Genomic DNA, 22,888 nt, shown 5'->3' on the forward strand with positions numbered 1-22,888 from the left:
TTCAAATTTATATTTTATTCAAAAATAAAATCATTATTGATTTTTTAAAATATATAAAATCGTATTATAACATCGACATTGACAAATAATAAATAATAACATTAAAATCGAGATATGTCTCGCTGCATTGCGCGAGTACTCTTCTAGTATGTTATGGTCCGTTTGGTTAATGTCGAGGAATTGAAATATGAATGAAAATGAAAATGACAGGGAATGAAAATGAGAATGAATTTTCATTTTTCTCAGTTTAACCAGGAATGAAATTCTGGGCTTCTGGATGAACAAGTCAATTATATTATAGAAAACTAAACAGTTTCTTTTACTTTCATTCTCATTGATTATTGTTTAATACCTCTAACCAAACATCAACTTAGTTTTTTTAATATCTAAACTGGTATGTTTATCCTTAATATATGATTATCCTAATTATATTTTAGTTTTAAGTAATATGCATCAATAAACAGTAATTTTATGCATAAAAAAAGTATTTAAGAGTTTTTATCAAATGTTGTATAACGTAGTACAGATACAGAGGGTAATCGCGCACATCACGAAATACATCTCGATTTTAATATTTTGTTTTATTCTTAGTGCGGTTTTATCTGGTTTTGAGAAAATAATGATATAGTTCCACTATAAAAAATGACGTATTGACGTTGAAGACTGTTTGGAACACAACGAGCTTTTTGTGTTTGTAAACACCTTTTACACACATAAAGTGACATGCCATAAGGCTTTAGAATGACAATGGTTGTTTCCACGTGGTAACAACTAACAACATGCACAATTGAATTCGACCAAAATAGTCCGCCCAAACCAAGTTTCTATAACCGATTGGCCGATTTCAAGTCGTTAACCAATCATTTTGGCCGAACATCGTTAATAAATAGTCTTATGTGGCATTATATGTTTTGGCAAAAAAAAACATATAATTTATTTAATTATTTGAGGTAAGATTCGTCTTTTAATATATAACATGCAATTTTAATATATACATAATATTTTCAAAATACTTTATATTAACATAAAATATAAAAAGGATACAATTTATGTTGGTGTGATTATGGCTTATTTATCGTTGCAGCTTATTCACTCAATCGATGGCTAATTCGGTAAGCTAATAGATCATGTCATTTGTTCTCGCCATTAAATTCTCCCAACTACATATGTTAAATTAAAACCTTGTTTTTAAACTCTTCACTCATTTCTCCATCGACGCACACATCAATCTTGTCCATAGATTCTCCACCATCCATCCCATGCATGTCGATTTTTCTCTTTGTTGATTTTTTATATATCAATTTCAAGTATATCGATTTCCCCAACAAGATTGTGTTGATAAGAGAGCTAGAATGTTTATCGATAGTTATGGTTGGAACTAAGCATGGCAACAAGGCATCGGGGCGGGGATGAGGCGGGTTTTGTAATCCCCGGTCCCCGACGGGTACGGGGATTAACATCCCATCTTCATTCAAACTTCTATCAATCTCAGGTCAAACCCCAGTAAATCCACGGTCAAACCCCATGAATAATATCCCTTAGTTTGATTCTACCGGGGATTCCCGACCCCCGCCCTGACCCCGATTTGAGTCTACCGTGGATCCCCGTCCCCGGGACCCATTTTAGCGGGGAATTCATGTCCCCGTCTGGGTCGGGTGAACCAGGTTCCTCACCGAGTCCGGGGAAAATCGTCATCCCTATGTGGAACTACATGTTTCTTTGCAACTCATGTACAAAAAGGATACCAGTTTTGGATTATCGATTTCTAATTCCCCATGAAATATGTTCGTCAGAGTGACGACGATGATCGAGGGAAGATACAAAACTTATTGAAAATCTTGAAATTTATGATTCTGAAATATGTGGAGAAAATGATATGAATTATAGGCTAGGGTTTTGAAGAAGAGTCAATGATTATAATCATTTTAATATATATATATATATATATATATATTTATTCTTCTCCAAACTTTAATTACCCTATTCATGAATCATTGGATGTCGTAGAGATTGAAAATTAAATTTATTTGATTCCCGTAAAAACAAATTAATATTTTTCCAGATTAAACGACATTGTACCTAGTTTAAATTGATTTTTTTATAATTAAATCTTATTTATTTAACATTTTTATCAAATAAGGGGCTGTTTGTTTGGCTCTTAATGGTGACATTAAGAGCCAACCTCTTAATCGGTAAGAGGTAAGGAGTGTTTGTCAAAAAAAATCAAGCCTCTTAATGGTTACATAACCCTCTTAACCATTTTGCATCCAATGGTTCACTAAACCATTCAGACTTTTATTTTTCCAAGTTTACCCTTCCCACCCCTTCTTCCCACCCCTCTCTTCACGCACGTCGCTTCTATTCCACAGTCGCCTTCCCCGTCTCCGGTAGCCGGTAGCCTCCACCATCTCCGTCCCCGTCTCAGGTAGTGACCGGAAAATAGCCTGTGAGACTCTCGCCGATGAGCCAGGGGATCCTGATATTCCGGATAACTCACATATACATATACCCTCTCTCTATATCTATACATCTCTGCCTAACTCTATCTACAACCATGAAAACCAAAGGAAAGTACCCCATTGCCTTCAAACCCATCCTCCTCATCACCTTCTTCCTCCTGCTTTTTCTTCTGGTAATCTTCCTCATATCATCTTCTTCATCTCCATCTCCTCAATCTACCAAAATACACTCAGATGCAGACTTACGAATCAACCCATCATCTTGCCTTCCACAACAACACACATAAATGGCTTCCGATCAAACATGCAACAAGATCTCGCTAGCGATAGCTGAAGCCCTCGTCCACTACGCCACTTCCAACATAACCCCACAACAGACCTACAAGGAGATCTCCGTCAGCCTCCGAGTCCTCACCAAGAAATCCCCTTGCAATTTCTTGGTTTTCAGGTTGGGATACGACAGTCCGATGTGGGCCAACCTCAACCACGGCGGCCGGACTGTGTTTCTTGAAGAAGACAAGTCATTAATCGATCTAGTTGATAATTGCTCTGTTTGTTGTTAATTTAGGTCGTACAAGTGTTTAAGGCATCCCTAATGTGAACAAGGGTTAAAATGATAATTTACTGTCATTCAGAGAATAATTACCAAACAACATTATTTATTCAGCACCTAACCATTATGACCCTCTTAACTATTTTGACCACTTAACCATTCTGCACCAAACCATTCTGCCCCTGCCAAACAGCCCCTAATTGTTTTATTGGGGAAAAAATAAAAGGTAAAATGATCATTTATGATAGTTAGACTGTTTATTCAATATAACAACAGAACAATTTATCTGCAACATACAAACAACTTTATCTATATCTATATTATATTATAAAACATTTGACAAAAACTATTAAAAACCATTTTTATGTACGAAATATGTTTATTGATGCATATTACTTAGAATTCAAGATCATATTATGCTTAAGTACAATTCATTAAAGTTTAATGTTTGAATTCATGTAACTAACTTAAAACATAATCAAATAAAGAATAAACATCTCATTTTAAATATAAAAAACTAAAATGTAATTAGGATATCATTGAGTTATAACAAAATACTTAATTGTTATCTTTATAAAAAATTATAATATTAAACCAAAAATAAAAAAATGAATTAAAGAAATACACAAAAAAGGGGAAATTTTAAATAGTTAGTTTGGTACTAATATCAATATGTTTTTTTTACGATATCTTCATATTTATATTTTGTTTAAAAATAAAAACATTATTGTTTTCTCAAAACCACATAAAACCGTATTATAACATCGACTAAGACAAAAAAACAAAACACTAAAATTGAGATGTATCTTGCTCAATTGTGCGAGTACCTTTCTAGTTATATTATAAAACATTTGACGAAAACTTTTAAAAACCATTTGTATGCATGTTTATTGATGCATATTACTTAAAATTTAATGTTACAAATAAACTACGAGTAAATTTAACTTATTAAAGCTTTATGTTTGAATTCGTGTGACTAATTGCAGATAAACAGTCAAATACAGGACAAACATTTTATTTTAAATATAAAAAATTATATTATTAAATATCAATTGAATTATAATAAATAAATTGAATCAGAGAAATTACACAAACAAACAAAAACTTCGAATTAGTTAATTAATATTGATATATTTATTTTCAAAATTTTATTATATCTTCAAATTTATATTTTATTCAAAAATAAAAATTATCTTTTTCTCAAAACCATAAAAACAGAATAAAATAAAACACTAATATTGAAATATATCTCGCTGCATTTAACGAGTATACCTCTGGTTAATATATATACAACTTTACCATACATTATACAAGCATCGAAAAAACGAATTCCTTACAAAGTTAAAATGGCGTAAAATGAGCCCAAATTGGTCGTATCGGAGGCCCGATCTGCCGCAATGTAAAACCCGAGAAACAGAAGCCCAGCCCTCTACAATCAGCCGACTTCTGAATGCAAAAAGAACGCGGAGAGAAACCAACAGTGGGAAAAGAGACACCGCGAGAGATACGGTGACGACGACAACGACCACCAGCAGCCACCGGATATTCACGGCCGACCTGAAACGGAATTCTACTAGCACAGGTATCATTTCCCCCTATTCAATTATGCATTTGTTTTCTCAAATTGGGTCAAAATTGCCCGAGCAAGAACTAGGGTACAGAATCATCCAATTTCTTGTTTGTTTCTTGAATTACGAAATGTAGCTAATTTATTTAGGGTTTAATGCATGTAGCTGTAGGTAGCATGTTGTTGGAGTATATATGGAGAATCTGAACTTTTTATCAAGATGTTCTAAGTAGGGCGCTGACTTTTTTTGGTAGAAATTGATGACGATTATCTTTTGTTTGTAGTTAGGCTTTCTGTGCACTCAATCAAGAATGTTTTTGGTAAATCATTCAGAATAAAGTCAGAATAAAGTTTTTATGGTCTCCTACATATGAGTGGGGTACTTGGGAGTGTTATGAGTTATGGCTGGAAATGCAAGATTTGAATCGCCTTCAACCAGTGCTTCTGAGCCAGGGTTTTCTGGAAGTTATTCAAATGGGAAGAGGGGTGCTCATTCAGTGGCAGGGGGGCCCAATTTGGATAGGTCTGGAAGCTTCAGAGAGGGCGCTGAGAGTCGGCTGTTTAGTTCTGGGATTGCTGTCTCAAGAGGTGGAAATAGTGCAACGGTGTCATCAGGGAATTTACCCCCATTGTCTCAGTGTTTATCCTTGGAGCCGATTGTGATGGGTGACCGACAGGTTGATAGGTCAGTTGAGTTAAGGAAGGTTATGGGGCTTTTTGTTGGAAGCACAACTGAAGAGAATTCTTCTGGGGTTGCTGTTCCAGCTCACTCAAAGCCGGCACCTCCAGTGGCTGTCGCAGAGGATTTAAAGCGTTTCAGATTAAGTGTTGCGGATACATGTATCACAGCTAGGTACATTTTTACCTCCATGCACTGCATGTAAACATTATTAAAGTGAATTTTCATATAGGGTACTGACTATTAAGTATCAATCTCCCATGTCCTGTGTACAAAAAATAAGCGGTGTATTGTCACTATGAGAAGTCTGGATTTGTATGATACAATGCCAGTAGGATACCTTTTTCATTGGTTAATATTCTACGATGTAACTTTCTTAACAGGGGCAGGGCAAGCAAATTGGATGAACACTTGCATAAGTTGGATAAATACTGTGATGGTGTAATCTCAAAGAAACCACAGAGGAATGATTTAGTGACCAATGAGCAAGTAGGTGCTTTAAACTCGAAGATTGGAACTCAAATTTACAGAAACCCCACAGAACTTGTAAATCAGAGAGTAGAAGATCGTCCTAAGAATGTTCTTATGAACAAGCGTGTCCGTACTTCAGTTGCAGAAACAAGGGTTTGCTTCTAATATGATTTTACCACTTGTTTATTTATGGTGTATCCATAAGTTCTGGACCCAAATAGTCACTATGAAGGTTTACTCCTTGGCTAGATGGAGGGTACAAAGGGGGGAGAGAGAGAGAGAGAGGAGTATCTGATTTACGGGTGGTTTACATTTTAAAGCATTGTACCTTGCAGTTCGTTTATAAGCAATCAATATACTTGCAAAAAATGCAAAACAAATCATCAACTGGCTGAAAATAGTGAAAACTACTTTGCAGAGTTTTATTTTTTGCTATAGGCCTTACGCCACATTCAACCGGTACTTATTTATGCATCTATGTATATATATTTAGAAATTATTTTTGACGAAGAGAAGTTTAAATGACTACAACTAAATGTCAATCTACATGTCAATTCTTATATAAGTTATTTCATTGATCTACTAGAAAGCTATTAAATAGAGATGACCTGAATGGCACAATTAGGAGTCCAGCCTGAATGAGTCAACATGTTCTGTAATAAGCAACGATATGTCTGAAGAAAAACTTGATTTCCAGTTACATTCAACTCTATGTAGGACACTACCGGTAACAAACATTTCTTTTAGCAGAATGGAAACTTATGTTGTAGAACCAAAGTACTGTCATATGATATGGATACTTCCTTCTTCTGGATGTCTGTCTAAGAGCCTTTGTGACCCTTTAAGGTCTCAAAGGAGGACGACTTACACTATTTGCTACATCTTTAATGTGAGGAAAAATGAAACATCATAAATATAAACCTATACATTATTTTGGGACATTTAGAGGCATAAGTTGCTGATAAATCATGGGCGTTGCTTAATAGGAGAAGTATATCTGTACGACTATACAACCTAACTTTCACTGTTTGCTAATTCTTTTATGTGAGGAAAAATGAAATATCACAAATATAAACCTATGCATTCTTTTGGGACAATTAGGGGCATAAGTTGCTGCTCAATCATGAGAGGTGTGTTGCATATAAGAGAAGTACTATTGTTCAACTATGAAACCACTTTATTTGATAGGCTATTGCTTTTGGTAACACAACATCCATCAATTGCGTTGTTGCTTGAATTCCAGTTTTGTTTTTATCTCATCCTGTTGTCAAACCTGCATTGATGAATTTCCTAAGCACACTTAGATTTTTATATATACTGTGGAGCTCATCGTATGTTATTATCTAAATCTATTCCAGGCAGAGTTCCGGAGTAATGGTCTAAGAAGGCAGCCTGTGGCAATGGCTAAAGATCGAGATTTACTCAAGGACAATGGTGGAGAATCTGATATGTTAGAAGAGAAGATTCAAAGGTTGCCTGCAGGAGGGGAAGGGTGGGATAAGAAAATGAAAAGAAAACGTTCAGTAGGCACTGTTTTCACAAGACCTATGGATAGCAATGGAGAGCAAAAAAGGATTGTTCAAAACAAGGTTGTCAGTGAACACGGGTTGCAGTCAAATGACACCCACCCTTACAGGTAACAGATCTATTGTAGGGGTAAATATGGATTTAGGTTATACAACAGGTTTATTTACCCTGCTCAAATAACAATAAATTGTGTTGCACTTTGCATAATAAATAATTGGGTTGGATTTGATTAGTCAACTCTTGAGCCTATTGGATTTCTTTGTTCGTGGCTTGAAACATTGAATATTTGATATTCCATTTATTTTAACGACTTTGGCTACTGCCTATTTTGTTAATAAATGAAACTGTGATGACCTGATGGGTTTTAAGTCATTAATCCAGAAAAAAGATCTGTGTAGATTTCTTCCTTACGGAATTGTCTTAATGAAAATTGACATTAGTACACTGCTTTTTGAAATTTTAATTTGCTCATTTTGTTGTTGCTTCTAAACCTGGTACTGCGAGAATTTGTAGCCATATGATATAGAAATTCTCTTTGTTGGATTGGACTTCATTAATTATTGCACCATTTTGAGCTTTGCTATTTGCATCTATAAGATCATATACTTGTCTACTCTTAGGTTAGTTACTATTGTCAGAGTAAATCTTTCTGTAGTCTATTTATCATTCATGCCTGTGGAAGATGTTATAGTCCTTATAGGAACTATCTGCAGATTAGGAGCTTCAAATGGTACTGGTAGCACTAGCAAGTTGGAAGGGACATCTTTGCCTAATAGTTCACGTGCTCGCCTGTCTCCCAGAAATGAACTGGATGGGTCCTGTCTTCCCAGAGATCTTACTGCTGGATCAAATAAGGAAAGAATTCTCACAAAAGGGATCAATAAGTACGTCTATACTTGTAGTGTGATGCATTACAATAATTACGTACTGCTTTTCTTGTCTTATCTGCTATGATGCTTGTCAACTTAGCATTTTCCATCTTTTATTTGATGCAGTCATTTGGTTCTGAACTTATATTTTTCTGCCTTTTGGTGAAATCAATTTGTATTCCCAGGTTAAATACTCGTGATGACAATTATACTGCCTGTGGTAGTCCAGTGACAAAAGGGAAGGCTTCAAGGAATCCACGTAATGGTGCTGTGGTGGCAGCTAGCTCAGCCCCAAGTACGCCTCGTGTTTCTGGAACATCGGAAACATGGGAGAATGTGACAAGTGGAAGCAAAATCCCTTCAACTGGTGGAGCTAGCAATCGCAAGCGTTCTATGCCCTCAGCTTCATCTTCTCCCTCCATGGCTCAGTGGGTTGGTCAGAGGCCACAAAAAATGTCTCGAACAAGGAGAGCAAATCTGGTGTCTCCTGTCTCAAATCAAGAAGAAAAACAGTTATCATCTGACAGTTGTTCACACTCTGATATGAGTGTTAGATTGGCCTCCGATGGGACCAATGGTTCCCTTATATCCAAATATGGTACCAGTGGTCCCCAACAGCAAAAAGCTAAACTAGAGCATGCTCAATCTCCACATCGGTTGTCTGAAAGTGAAGAATCTGTTGGCGGTGAAAGCAGATTGAAGGATGGTGAAAGCAGATTGAAGGACAAAGGAAAGGGAAATAGTGATGCAGATGCAAATGATGGTCAGRATGTGGGGCCTTTARCACTTGGAGTGAAGATCAAGCCTRTTATAAATGAAGAAAATGGTGAGGGTGTGCGGAGACAAGGGCGCAGTGGAAGAGGCCCTTTAATTGCAAGAGCTAGCTCTTCACCGGCCGGGGAGAAGTTGGATAATACAGCCACACCAAAGCCACTTCGAAGTAATAGGCCTGGTTGTGAGAAGAATGGAAGGTGCTAGATTCTATGTATTTGGAAATAGCTCATACTTTTTCATTTGATTCTTTTTGGTTTATTCATGAACAATGCCTTTGTTTGCCAGTAAGTTAGGTCGTCCTTTGAAGAAGCTCTCAGACCGCAAGGGCTTTTCACGTCTTGGCCATTTGCAGAACAATGGTTCTGATTGCACAGGTATAGTGCTATAAAACTTGAAAATATAAGCTTTTTATGAAACTAATTATCAAATGATCATAGCTCTACTCCATGGTAGCCACTAGTATTTCTTCGTCCTTCCTTTCTCTTTGAGTTTACATAACTCTCTGTTTGCTCACACTATGCAGAGTATATCTCAAAGGTTGCAAGAAATTACAAGATTTGATAACACCCACAACTAACTAACTAAGAGGATAACGTGTTAAGAGTTGACTTTTATGTTGGCTTGGACCAACACTAACATATTTGTTATATGATGATCCAGGGAAATCTGATGATGACCGTGAAGAACTGTTAGCAGCCGCAAATCATGCTCGTAATGCTAGCTGTAAGGCATTACATTTTTTTCCGTCTATTTATTGTTTTTGGTACAGAAGTATATTACATTCAAGCTCTGCATTTTAGTCTCTAGTACATTTTTGTTTGACTGTTCCTGTAGATCTAGCATGTTCAAGCATTTTCTGGAAAAAAATGGAACCAATATTTGCTTCTGTCAGTTCAAAGGACAAGTTCTACTTATCCATGCAGGTGGGAACTGTTTTTAACATGTTTAAACTATTTTACACATGAGTGGCCACATTTTACATACTCAATATCCGTTCTGGACTTTTAACTTTTCAATCACTTGTGATGCTCTTTGAAACAGCTAAAACCTGAGCAGGATATTCAGGAAAGCATTCCTCAGTTGCATGGTCGTGAAATTAATTTTGCGGTATTTCTTTAAGCCTGAAATCTAGATATGTTCTACTCCTTCCTTCCCAAAATGAATGCCAGAATTTCCATTTTTGGTGGCCTCAAAATAAGTGCAACATTTTCTTGTTCAGTGAGATTATGGTCCAAGTTTATCTCTTTGCCTGTTAGCAATTGTTACGAGATATTATTGTCATCGATTTTGATCCCTCGTTTGCTGTCTCAGGTGAACCTTCCGCATGCAGCCTCTGTATATAACACACATTCTTCTGGAGAAAGAAACGTGCATGTAAAACACCAGGGAAGTGAATCTTTTTCTGGGAGACTTGATTCCGATAAAACATCTAGAGAATTCATTCCATTGTTCCAGAGAGTATTATCAGCACTAATTATAGAAGACAACATCGATGAACTTGAAGAAGATACAGGAAATATACCACTCCAGGATGCTTTTTGTGATTCCGCTTATGATACATTTCACCTCGATGACTACGACCCTAGAAAGAGGGCTAGGAGGGAAATTGAACGTGATACGGTGTTTGGGGTTCATGCTCAAAGCATACATTCTGTGAAGGTGTCTTTTTCTAGCAATGGATCATGTACCAACTCTTTTAGAAGCCCTAGCATTAACGATTCTCCATGTGAAGATGTGCGTTCACAAGTTGAGCTATTGGCTGGGATCTCAAATAATTTCCATGACAGGCCACGAGTATTCCAGATGGAAAGTTTTGGCATTTCTTCATTTGATAGTCACTACGAACAAATGTGTCTAGATGACAAACTTCTTTTGGAGCTCCAGAGCATAGGTCTATATCCAGACTCAGTGGTAGGCTCAGTGTCTCTTAATATCCTTTTTTGAAATTGTTTTGGTTAACTTACAATAAAGCTCACAAAAGTGATCACTCTTAAACTTGACAATTATATTAAACTTAACTGTTTGGTGGTGAGCTTGGATGACTGAATTAAGTGCACTCCGTGTTGGATCGGATCTAACTTCCTTTTCTTTATTCTAACTCTTTCTTTCTTGCCTTCTGACAGCCTAACTTGGATGACAAGGAGGATGAAGCAATCAAGCAAGAAATCAACCAGCTGAAGACAAGACTCCGACAACAGGTTATCTGGCGAGACCACTAATTAGCATTGTCTCTGTTTGTTCATGACTCTTATAAGCTTCAGCTTAATTAAGCATTCCATATGATCACCAGACTTTAACATGCTTTAATTTCTTTCCTTTATTATGCAGAATGGTAAAAAGAAGGCATACTTGGAGAAAATATGTAAAAGGGTTGGAAGCTGTTCTTTAAGGCGGTAGGAACTTTAGACTTCATATGCGGGTTCTCTTATTGTTACCCTAGGCCAGTTGCATTATTTGTACAAATATAAACATCATCTGGTTGTTATGCAGAGATCTTGAGCAGGTTGCCATAGATAGATTGGTGGAGCTTGCCTACAGAAAACTTCTGGCAAGTTTTTTAGCCTCTTCCTCGGTCTCTTCCACTTTCTTAATAGTTAACTAAATCTCTCTACTTGCTTGAAAACATGAGCATATATGACAACAAAATGTTATAATAAAGAAGCAACCCATTGAATGTGACTGTCAGAATATCTCTGAATTTTTGGTACACTTCGTTGATAAACAATTTATTTTACCTTATTTGAGCCTGTGGACACTGTTACACACTACGAATCAGATCAATTTTCAAACCTGAATATTTTGTTGCTAAGTCTTCGTCGGTTCTATTGTCACCTGTATATGTTAGCAGGCTACTAGAGGAGCTGCTAGAGCTGGGATTCCTAAGGTACCGAAGCAAGTTGCATTGGCTTTTGGAAGGAGGACTCTTGCTAGATGTCGAAAATTTGCAAAATCAGGTGTAAGTTGCTTCAATGTGCCTCCCCTTCGAGATATCCTTTTTGCTCCACGGGAAATTGAATTGGAGCCTACAGCTTCTGTTGCCGGGCCAGTTACTAACACCACCACCAAGTATCTGGGATTCCATAACCCCCACCAAGATTCAAGGCTATCATCGGGTAAGTAATACCCTAGTAATTGGTTTTGTTTCACTTAAAGAATTCTTACCCGTTAAGCAGTTTTGAATGATTTGCCAATTTGATGAACAATAATCGCATTTAAACAATTTGACTAATATTTGTTACAAAACTAACTACAAAACATAGGTGTCGAAATGCTTATCAGTTATGCCAGAATGCTTATGCTTATCTTTTGACTATTATATTTCATGCCCAAAATTTCTCCGTAATCGGTTATTGATGTATTTGTCAATTCGCGAACGTCAACCTATAGTGCATTTGTTTTTTTGGTAATTAGTAGCCATTTTGCTTGACTGTTCGATATAGACATAAATATATTTGTTAATTGGGTTCATTTCTTGTTTGAAAATTCTCTTTATGTGTAGATGAGGCTTTTGCCATAAATGGACCAATATCAAACAGAGGGAGGAAGAAAGAACTGTTGCTCGATGATGTTGGCACCGTTTTGGGTGGGACAACCGGAAAGAGATACGAGCGGGATGTTGCCAAAGCTGGATATGCATACCACGGTGAGAGGAAAACTAAACCAAAACCAAAACAAAAATTGTCTCAACCACCGGCATCCGGGAACGGATACGTTAACCAATTCCCGAGAACATTACATCCTGTTCAGCCTTCACCAAACGGACCTAATCATAATAACGGTGACAATAGAAGGGACGTGCGACACAGTCGTGGCCCACAAGAAACGTCGAAAGAGAGTACGGAAATCATCAACTCCACAAATTTATCGCTTCAAGATTTGGACCCGATGGATGAATTAGGCGTAGGCACAGACCTTGGCGGTCCACAGGATCTGAGTTCGTTGCTTAACTTTGACGAAGAGGAGTTGCAAGACCATTATTCAGCAGGACTTGAAATACCGATGGATGATCTTTCAGAACTGAATATGTTCTGATATTGTTTTCGAAGGTATTAACCGATAAAAGCGTGACGAAATTGTTTTTCTTTGAAAAATGTATATTTATTGTGGATTATTTGGACTAATACAAGAAAAGTAAGATATGCCATGTAACCTCCATTTGTAATTATGGTATGTTTATTTTACGTAGTTTCATGTTGTAAAAACAATGGTCATCTCTGAAAAGTATTTCTATTTTTGAAAACGAACTGGTCAAGATTTAATGTCTTGATGCTCTCCCTAGTTTCTTTCTTGTTTTCTTGTTTAGAGATAAAGATTTAGGGGTTGCTTTATCAAATGCTTACTGGGTGAGTACTTGCTCAATCAAAAGCCATAAAAACCAAGATCATAAAATCGATTTTGATTTTATAAAAGCAAGAAAATGCCCCCTATTTCGTTAAAGGAATGGACTAAATGATGGGGGATTTGTTTCAACCACTCATATGCCTCTATGTTCAAGCTTTTCAAGTCTTCCATGGCCTTTTCAAGATGTAGTATAGTAGTAGTTGTTGCACACTTCCAAAGATGGTCTTTGAATGCCTTTCCATTCCATAGTTGTGTCATATTTTTATGTACGTCCAACAATCAATATCTGTGCTCGGCGCAAGGAAATACCTTTGCAATTGTTGGTATGGTTCCCTACATTTGCAAAATAGAACACATTAGCAAGGTAGAAACACAACTCGAAGGGCTTTCATTAAGCATAACTGGTAAACATACATTTTGTCTGCCACTAATGGAAGTGAAATTGGAATTAGGAGACAAATCCGAATCTCTCCAAGGCATTCTAAAAACCATGACCATGAACCAGTTGTTTCAAATGGCATAGGCTTGCGGATATGTACCATGGTTCAAATCAATTCCAACTGCAATCAATATTTTCCTGCAAATGGTCTCTCCATGAACACTCCATCTACCCCGAGCAAGTCTCTCAAACCAGCCTTAAAACCCTTCTTTAATTCCCCTAGACAGATGTATATTCTCTTTGAACTTTCTTCTTCATAAAGAATTAGATTCAATTTTCATTTCCAACTTCACGGTGGTATCTGGGTTGGTTCTTTGAAGCTCACATAAGTAGTCCCTTAGAACAGTGTATTCACTTGCACAATCTCCTCTTATCTTATTGGCTTGCATAATCTCCTCTTAAAACTCACATACGTAATCCCTTGAAACACTTGCATAATCCCCTCTTAGCTTATCGCCTTGCATAATCACACTTGTAACCTGATGTTGAGAATTGGGTTCGACAATCCGTAACAATCTTGTATCCCCAGAAGTAGTGGCATCAACTACTTCATATGGGTGAAGATTTAAATGAGAATGAAGTTGATAATCTTTCAAATCTTTCTCTTCTTCTAACAACTTACTTACAAAATACAATCAATATCCAAAGAAAACCTATAAAATTTTCAAAGAGAAACATGAATGAATAATTTTGTATCAACTTTCCATTTGAAACAGAAGCACCCAAATCTAAAAACGTTGGTATCAAATTTCAACCGTATCAACTTTCCATGGGAAATAGGAAAATCAAAGAGTAACTTCAACTTTTCAAGGTGAAATAAGAGAACTCAATTTCAAACCCCACGTTGTTGCTTCATTAATTTTTAGGTGTTCTTCCAATCTAAAACAAGCATACACAGCTTGGACACGAAAGAATGGGGATACTTTACCTAAATGATCATACCGCCAATGTGCAGAATCGTGCGATTGGAGTGCGATCGTCTTCTTACCAACCCAAATAATGTTGTAGTTATCAGATGCAAACCTCTTTCTAGTCCACAATCTCCATTTGCGGGCAAAGTTGGAGAGATTTGTATGGAGAAATGGCAGAAGACGGAGAGCTGTGAGATTTGCGGAGACAAAAAGTTCAAAGCACTTTGTACAAAAGACGTTTGGTTTTCCCACCTAGATTGGTAAATTTCAACTTACACCCCTCAAATATATCGAAATTATCATCTAGACCCCCAATTAATAAACCGGTTATTTTAGGTTCTCAAGTCATCTTTTAGTAACACATTATTTGTCAAACATAAGTTAGCTTATTTTTTTAGTACACATTTGAGTAGACATAAGTTACCTTATTGAAACGTTCAGGGACGGATTCAACATTAAAAAGGTGGGGGTATAGGCCATGTTTGAACTTCTTTTTTTCTTTTAACTTTCTACCATAGTTCTCCCAGTGATTTCTTGCTTGTGCCACCACCAATCAAAAAAGTACCTCGAAATCAATCAAAAAACTTTAATATCTATTGAAACAGTGGAATTAGGCTAAAAACACATCAAACGACTTTACAGACCTTTAATCTACCTTAGAGGTGCCCCACTAGGCAAAAATTCTAGATCCGCCACCAATAATGTTTACAAAATTATATATCTACCCATTAATTACATTCTGGTATAAAATAAACAAGGATGCATTTGTAATGTCATATTAATAAGGCTTACCACTCGTCTTATATTTGAATATGCCGTAACGAGTAATGAGAAACATCATTTATCTATATATTTTATCCGTTAAAATGTGGGATTCACCTGATACAAATTTAGCGTTACCAATTGGAGAAGATTTAATGTTTACACCTACTTTGCGTCGATTTTTATGGACTTGGTGTTACACATCGAAGATGCACTACGGGAAAAGGGAACAAAGTTCTTCAACTGTTCTTGTAACAAACCTCGGATTCGGAAGATGAAAACCTAGGTTGTAAAGATCGTCATCAACGTTGGTCAATTTGAGCGTTTTCTTGAAATTTGTGGTGGCAATTCTTGGGTGACCCCTAGCAATGGCAACCTACATAATGCAACAAGTCATTTGAATTCCCAAATAGGTAATACATCTAAAAGTAGCATTCAATAAACACAATTGTGGTCAGGTGGTAATATATATGTAAATGGTCTTAATTTGTGATCTTTTCTAGAAAAAAACGAATTTTCTACAAATTTCATCGGACATCCTGAAAGAAGATCATTAATGTTTTTTAGGAAACAATTGGTTTTCAAGTCAGCTTACGCGTATCGACTGCTCATTAACTGTCAAGGTAGTTAGTGAAGGATGAGTTGAAGGGACTACTAACCCGATGTTTTCCTTCAAGTTCAAAAAGCCAGAAATTCCAGTCCTTTAACGCACCTCCATCTACTTTGACATATATATCGGTCCAGTTTTTGTGATGAAACTCCACATGATCTAATTTATACCCAACTCCTGTACCTAACGCCTTGACGAATGCTTCCTTTAAACACCAATACCTGTTTATAATATGCTAGTTGAGTCTAATAACCGTGGTTCGTATAGTTTCAAATGAAATATATAAATTTAAATAAAATCAGTTTCACCTGAAAAACACATCCAGGACATCATCATCAGAACCAGCTTTGACAATCTTTTCCCACTCTGAGCTTGAAAAGTATGAGGAGAAATTGTGAATGAACTCAGAAATTGTTTCTTTCACTGGAATTAAGCAAGATACAATGTCCAAACCAACAAGGCAAATCGGTTCAGAAGCTATAGCTACATAGTCGCCATGATGTGAAACATTAAAGTTGAAATTTGGAAATTTCACATTCTTCTTATGGCTTTCCTATAAGATATAAGCAAGCACACCATCATAATAGGTAGTAATCGGAACTACAAAAGCTATCTCAAGGTCTCTGTGAGCATAAAGATGACTTGCACCTTGTAAAAAACAATATATGCTACAAGTAGGAAAAAGAAAAGAACTTTTTGAGGTTCACTAAGAATGGGAAAAACACCCTTTTAGCTGCAAAAATCTTACAGTTTGATAGAAATAGACACTGAAATTAGATTACACATCTAAATTGGCCATCAAGAAGGAAGAATTTGCTGATCAGCCAGTATGCACCATGAAGATTAAATTCTACTGCTAAAACTGATAGGGGGGGGGGGGGAACTAAATACAGTAGTTCTGGTTATAAGAGCCTCGAGAACAGGACGGTGAAACACTATAATAACCATATTCTAGTTTGACCAATATCATGGCTTCAATCAAAAGAGCCATCTCATATCTCACTTTAATGTTTAGTTGCTTGAACTAGTTCATTATGAACATTTAAAGTGCAGCCAATAATTGATTGTATGATGGTTTGGCGTTCAGCTTATATGATAGCAAACTGCATATGTCCATAACTTGTATTCTCACAAGATACCCATTCATACAAGAATAATATATACTTGCAGTTTGTGTAGCTCTATATGAATCAGTGATGATGAGTGACCACGGACTAAAACATAATAATCAATCATTCAATGTCTAAATAAAGCTCAGATTAAGTACAAGAACAGCATTAAAAACAACAAAAGAGCTACTAATCATTGCCAAATATCAATCTAGAATTTGTTTTTGAGATCAATCTCCAAACCTGGAGTACTCAAATTCTACTGTAGGGATTCTGTACCCAAATTTCCAGTCAACATAATTTTAATGGTGGTACTCTTTCTGAAGTATAATGCAGTCATCAAATTGATCTAAATTCTTAAAAGTCACATCAATGTTGAAGTTGAAAATTAGCTAGGATTTACATCAAGATTCAAAGTGCATCATGTCTTTTGTTGGAATGGATGGAATAATTCATAGAAGTTGCTAATTGAAGAAGTGGTTCCTTGATGCCATCACTCAAATTGAGTCGAATAGAAATTGGTACCAGATAAGGTTTGCCCTCAGCAGTGCGATTAATGATAATTTCATCAAATGGAATCCCCATAACTTGATGTACAAGTGCATACTGCAACAGCCGGCTAACAAGTGCCCTCTTTCGGTCTTCAATTTTCACAAACCTAAATAATTTCATTCCATCGCCACTATTCATGAAGAGTTTCTCCAAATATAGTGGTAATTATAATAATAGAGAGATGGATTATATTACCTTGTGATAGAAGAGTGGTGTTGTTGGGGTAGAACAGACATGGCGATGGAGAAGTCATGGGGGGATGGATCCCACTGTGATGTGTTGACTAACCATCTCTGCACTCCCTTTTCCATCTCTATTTCCATGACACGGAGAAGGAGAAGGAGAAGGAGAAGGAGAAGGAGAAGGAGAAGTTGACGATGAAGATGATTAACATATTTTTGTCAAACTTCATTTCTCTAGTTGAAAGAAAGATGGATAATTTGTATCGGTTAATTTAATTGAGAGTTAAATAAAATTATAAACATATAAAATATGTTATTAGAAAAAGAGTAAATCACATTCATGGTTCCTGTAGTTTTTGTGTTTTAACACTTTGGGTTTTTATTTTAAAATATTTAAGAATTATATTTTTGTAATTTGTATTTTATAACATATTGGATCTCTAAATCTAACTCCATCCAAAAAATTATGTTAACTCAGTTAGTTTAGAAGGGTATTTTAATATTTTAATTTATATTAAAACAACAAGAAACAAATCCAGATAACATAGAGTCGGAACAACGAGTGAGAGAGATGAAACAGACGATCAATATAAAGATGAAACAAACCCTTTCCCATCTAAAACGAGTTCGTCAAAGTCCACATCAAGCCTGATTCGAATTAGTTCGTAGAAGGCCACTTCTGAAAAGCGAGTCACCTCCGTTCCGAGCAGGGGTTCTCTGATGTCCAGGGAATAGGGGTGTCAATCATCCGAGTAGCTGAAGTATTGATGTACTCCACTCAAAAACTGTGAGCAGTTAAAAACTATACTTAATTCAAACTCGATTGTAATTTTATAAAATTGAACTTGAGCTCAAACTAATTTAAACTCAAAACAAGCTCAAACTCGAACTTAAATCAAGCTCGAACAAAAGTCATCTATTGAAATTTATAAAATTTTAGTGTTTTTCTCTTATAAAATATAAAATTTATGGGTGTTCTCTCAAACTTCATAAAAAATAAAGGAGTGCACCTTAGAGTTCATCATTAAAAATACAAAGTTACAAACTCTATCCACATTCCTCTATTTTTATAACACTTCTTCACCATTCCTTTACCATCTCTCTCCGACGTGGGACTAACTTGATCAAAACTTTATAGTTTTTTGATCTTTTTTAGTTATGATTTTAATAAAAAATGATTAGTTTTTATGGTTAAAAAAAATGCACAATTTTATTCAAATATCTAAAAATGTAAGACATGTTCACTAATATTTTACAAATTACTAGTTGTGTGCCCGCGCAATGCAGCGGGATGTAAAATTCGTATAAATGTAAATGAAAAGTTGCATGATATCATTCGGAACGACACTATGTAAAGCTGGTTCCAAGTAACCGAATGATATTAACCAAAAGAAGTTGATTGCTTGAATGATTATACCAGACCATGGAGAGGTAAAAGTCAAAACATGCATTATGTTATCACTGGACAATTTAGAACCATCTGATGGATAAAAAAGTAACACAGAGCCTCTTTGGCATTAATTATAAGCACAAATAAACAATTCCAATAATTTCCCATACCTATCGGCAACATATTGAAGAATCTCATCACCAAAAGAAGGTATGGTGATATCAATCAATTGGCCTTGGCTTCTATCCACAGCATGCTTATACATGGCAACGTCCTTATGCATGTACCATTTATACCGATTATCCATACAAATAACCCTCCACATAGAAGGATCATTGCAGATTTTTCGCCAAGTAGTGCACACTTTCTGGGCATTCTCAAGTATGTCAAGCACGTCAAGTCTGGAAAGTATATTGGACATTACATCTGATGGAAGATCCAACCAGTTCCTTCTTGGTTGTTCCACCTGCCATGGCTGCTTGGGTTCTGGAATGAACTCGACCTTCTTGGGTTTTCGACAATACGATTTTGATGTGGATGGCATCATCACTTTTGCATGTACAAAACAATCATAATTTTAGACCAAGCCATTTTACATATATTAAAAGATTTGTTAATGTATTTAAAATGAATGACCATTCAGTGATACAGGGGTAAATGAACCGAAATGCTATATCAAACCTGAAGATCAAATTTTCCGGAAACACAATTGCAGGACGCATTCGTAATTACCAATAACAAGAACATGAATTTGAGTTGRCATAGCAAARTGGACAATCAAATTTCACTRTAACATCATCACTAWTCAAACACTTTCTTACACCTTTTCATACATCAAAGAGAATAGAGACTGTTTAGATGCTCCCTATTGGAATTGTCTTCTCCAATGATCACAAAAATGCTTATTCCTACATTTAAAAAATCCAAGTGTTTATGGTTGTGAAACTTGACTTCTGGGAGTAATCCAGAGTAACTTACACATGATTTTTCAAATATTTACTACGTCAAGAGCATATTTCAAGCAACACAAATATTTACTACGTCAAATATTTATCAAGTCACATTACCTTACCGGATAAATATGGTAAATATCAAGAATCTTACCGGTAAGAGCGAGACAAGGACCAAGTCTTACCCAGTAAGTGAGAGCGACGACTCTAAACATGGTAAACACTTACCGGGTAAATTGTTGCATACGATACCGTTTTGGTGGACTAAAATCATACCCGGTAAGTAAATGATAATGTTGAACTTTATCGGTAAGCATTTACCGGATAATTATTTGGTAAACGTCCTCTAAAAATCCATAAGTTTGGTAAATAGTCCTGAAACACTTTGCATAGAATAACCAAAGATTGAGATTACAAGCCCTTGTACCTTAGGAATGGATGGTAATATGAATTTTTGCATCAACAATTGCAGCCTATATCTTTTTTTGGTCACAAGATCTATAAGAGATTGTAATCCATGCATTCCATATATCTTCCTAAACGCAAATATAAACTTTTAGTTCAAAAACAAAGTAAATTGATTAATTTCACATTCCATGAATTGATAATCATGGCTTATGATCCGGCAAGAAGCATGAACTGAGTTTGGTAAACATCAAATACAATTAGATCCAAAATCAATCCAAACAACATCTTAAAAATTAGTGACAAATAAACCATGACGAACCAAGTAACGACTTGTTTGAATTTTAAAGAACTGATGAGTTGGGTAAACATCAGGTACAATGTCATTATTTATATATATATATATATATATATTTATATATATATATATATATACATATTGGAGATGACAATTAGCACAACAACTAATATCTTATGTCTAGTAGTCATTGGAAGAAGGACTCTTCTATCATCAATAGCATCTCAATGAATCACGTATCGAGATATACAACTTTGTGACAACTAATATCTTTGTGACAACAAACATATGTACTTGTCAGGTTTACCTTTAATATTTCTTTTGATTCTTTGTGGATGTATACAGTTGATCATATGAACTCTTGTTTAGCAAGTCTCAGATCCTGAAATACGTTATGTGCCTTGTAGTCTCGCACCTATCATGTTCAGTTGAGGTAAAAAGATGAYGATGAGATAAAGATAAAAGGCATACYGRGGCTCTGAAGTGAGATCRKATTCCTAATATAGAGCTCTGTATGATATATGCGTTTATACACTCTTTACMCACAWTATAAGTTGCCTGAAAGAAAATAAAATTTTCAAGCTCCRTATGGAAAAAAATTAGAAAAAGCACAAGCTTAATTTACCTTCAAAATGGAATTACTCCTCGAGTTATTATGAGTTCCATATGCTAAATGTGCCTGCAAGAAACAAAATGTGATAGAAACTTGTATTTTAATGTTTGCATGTTGAGGCTAATTCACCTACATGCATCACCAAAGCATTATGCAGTTTGATCCAAAACACAAGCTTCTGTTCACGCTTCATTTTTCCAGGGTCAATCTTGTCAAGATTCTTTATCAGTGTTCTACAAAGTCAAAAAAAAAAAAATTTCAAGTAAACGGGGGAACTAACCAATTGAAAGATATCAAGTAATAATAATTTCAGATACCTGAAATGTTTTAGCATCTTCTCCGCATAATTGAAACCATCATCATCTAGGCCTATTTTCAGGACTTCTACCATATCGGCATATGGTCCCCTTTCATCTTTCAAGCCATCATACTTACTGCCCTCGTTGCAAAACGGACTCCATGTATCAGAAATATTTCTAGTAGAAACTGTACTGCAGGAAGACAGGGATGAAGCAGAAGATTCTGAAGGTCCCTGATGACATTGAAGTAAACAAGGTAATCAAACTTGATGTAACTTAAGTTCAACAACGAAGTTGTTATYTGTGGGATCGAAAGTGTAGGATATGACGGGATCAGACACGAGACCAACATGAAGCTGTTAATAGTGGGATCAAAAGCTGTTACCTTTGGGGGGTTTTCTTTACCATTTTTCTCTTGGTTTTTCTTTTCTAAAGTCTAATGGAAGAGCCAGGTGATGGAGTCCCGTTTGAAAAAAGTTGTCGATGCCAAACCTTCATTTATTCATTCTTCTACCTGTGAGAAATTAAATTCAAKTATAAGAGGYCGTMTGAGAATTTTACTCAATCTGCAAAYGCCTCAACGTGGTCCTTATAYTTCAAATATARTACAATTAGCAAAGTAAGTGGCTAGAAAATGTATTTTATGCATGCAAGAGACTTGATATAAATAGATATAATTACCAAATGCACAACCAAATATGATAACGACCTGCATCCAACAACATTTCCATATTGTAAATTGTTAATCAAATGGATCCTAGCAAGGTAATCAAAGAGAGCACAACCATACAACAAAATGAATAACATATAGTACAGAGACTTCCATAATTCTCCATCTATAACTACACATGACTTATACATATTATATATCTATACTATCTTATAAAGCAAATTTAGCAAAAGTCTTAAAGTCTTAAAATACTAAATGACCAAGATACCCTTTATACACTTTTTCACCCCCTCCTTTCCTCACATGCACTCACCTCCTCACATACACTCACCCTCTCACAACCGATTTTTTTTAAAACTATAATTTTAAATTTATACTTTATACCTCTATAATTAGTTAATTAATTTACTTTACGTCGTTTATTTTTAAATATTTCATTTTAAACTTTTATCGAATTA

General features: G+C 35.7%; 2 protein-coding genes across 11 annotated transcripts; one reads left to right on the forward strand and one right to left on the reverse strand.

Annotated features, from left to right (window-relative positions):
- The first annotated feature begins 4,461 nt into the window (after positions 1-4,461).
- On the forward strand, positions 4,462-13,140 carry LOC112514555. Of its 9 annotated transcripts, XM_025121138.1 has the most exons (17): positions 4,462-4,594; positions 4,864-5,432; positions 5,642-5,882; positions 7,088-7,365; positions 7,970-8,140; positions 8,311-9,096; positions 9,185-9,273; positions 9,560-9,622; positions 9,707-9,822; positions 9,941-10,006; positions 10,211-10,810; positions 11,023-11,097; positions 11,228-11,292; positions 11,390-11,447; positions 11,748-11,855; positions 11,929-12,012; positions 12,399-12,513. In XM_025121138.1, the coding sequence occupies exons 2-17, from the start codon at positions 4,981-4,983 to the stop codon at positions 12,414-12,416; spliced, it is 3,270 nt and encodes a 1,089-aa protein (XP_024976906.1). In that variant the 5' UTR covers positions 4,462-4,594; positions 4,864-4,980; the 3' UTR covers positions 12,417-12,513. The 9 variants fall into 9 exon arrangements, with proteins under 9 accessions (XP_024976906.1, XP_024976855.1, XP_024976880.1 ...); XM_025121087.1 differs by having other exon boundaries at positions 11,748-12,012; positions 12,399-13,140; XM_025121112.1 differs by having other exon boundaries at positions 9,734-9,822; positions 11,748-12,012; positions 12,399-13,140.
- Positions 13,141-15,363: 2,223 nt separating this feature from the next.
- On the reverse strand, positions 15,364-18,011 carry LOC112502890 (L-aminoadipate-semialdehyde dehydrogenase-phosphopantetheinyl transferase-like). Of its 2 annotated transcripts, XM_025106917.1 has the most exons (6): positions 17,819-18,011; positions 17,597-17,729; positions 16,271-16,515; positions 16,012-16,183; positions 15,613-15,728; positions 15,364-15,469 (listed from the first exon to the last, which is right to left on the reverse strand). In XM_025106917.1, exons 1-6 carry the CDS (start codon positions 17,944-17,946, stop codon positions 15,466-15,468), a joined length of 798 nt encoding a protein of 265 aa, XP_024962685.1. In that variant the 5' UTR covers positions 17,947-18,011; the 3' UTR covers positions 15,364-15,465. The 2 variants fall into 2 exon arrangements, with proteins under 2 accessions (XP_024962685.1, XP_024962681.1); XM_025106913.1 differs by having other exon boundaries at positions 15,364-15,728.
- Positions 18,012-22,888: the final 4,877 nt, after the last annotated feature.

Source organism: Cynara cardunculus (genome assembly GCF_001531365.2).
Source record: "Cynara cardunculus var. scolymus isolate 2C chromosome LG 1, CcrdV1, whole genome shotgun sequence".
Lineage (NCBI taxonomy): Eukaryota > Viridiplantae > Streptophyta > Magnoliopsida > Asterales > Asteraceae > Cynara > Cynara cardunculus.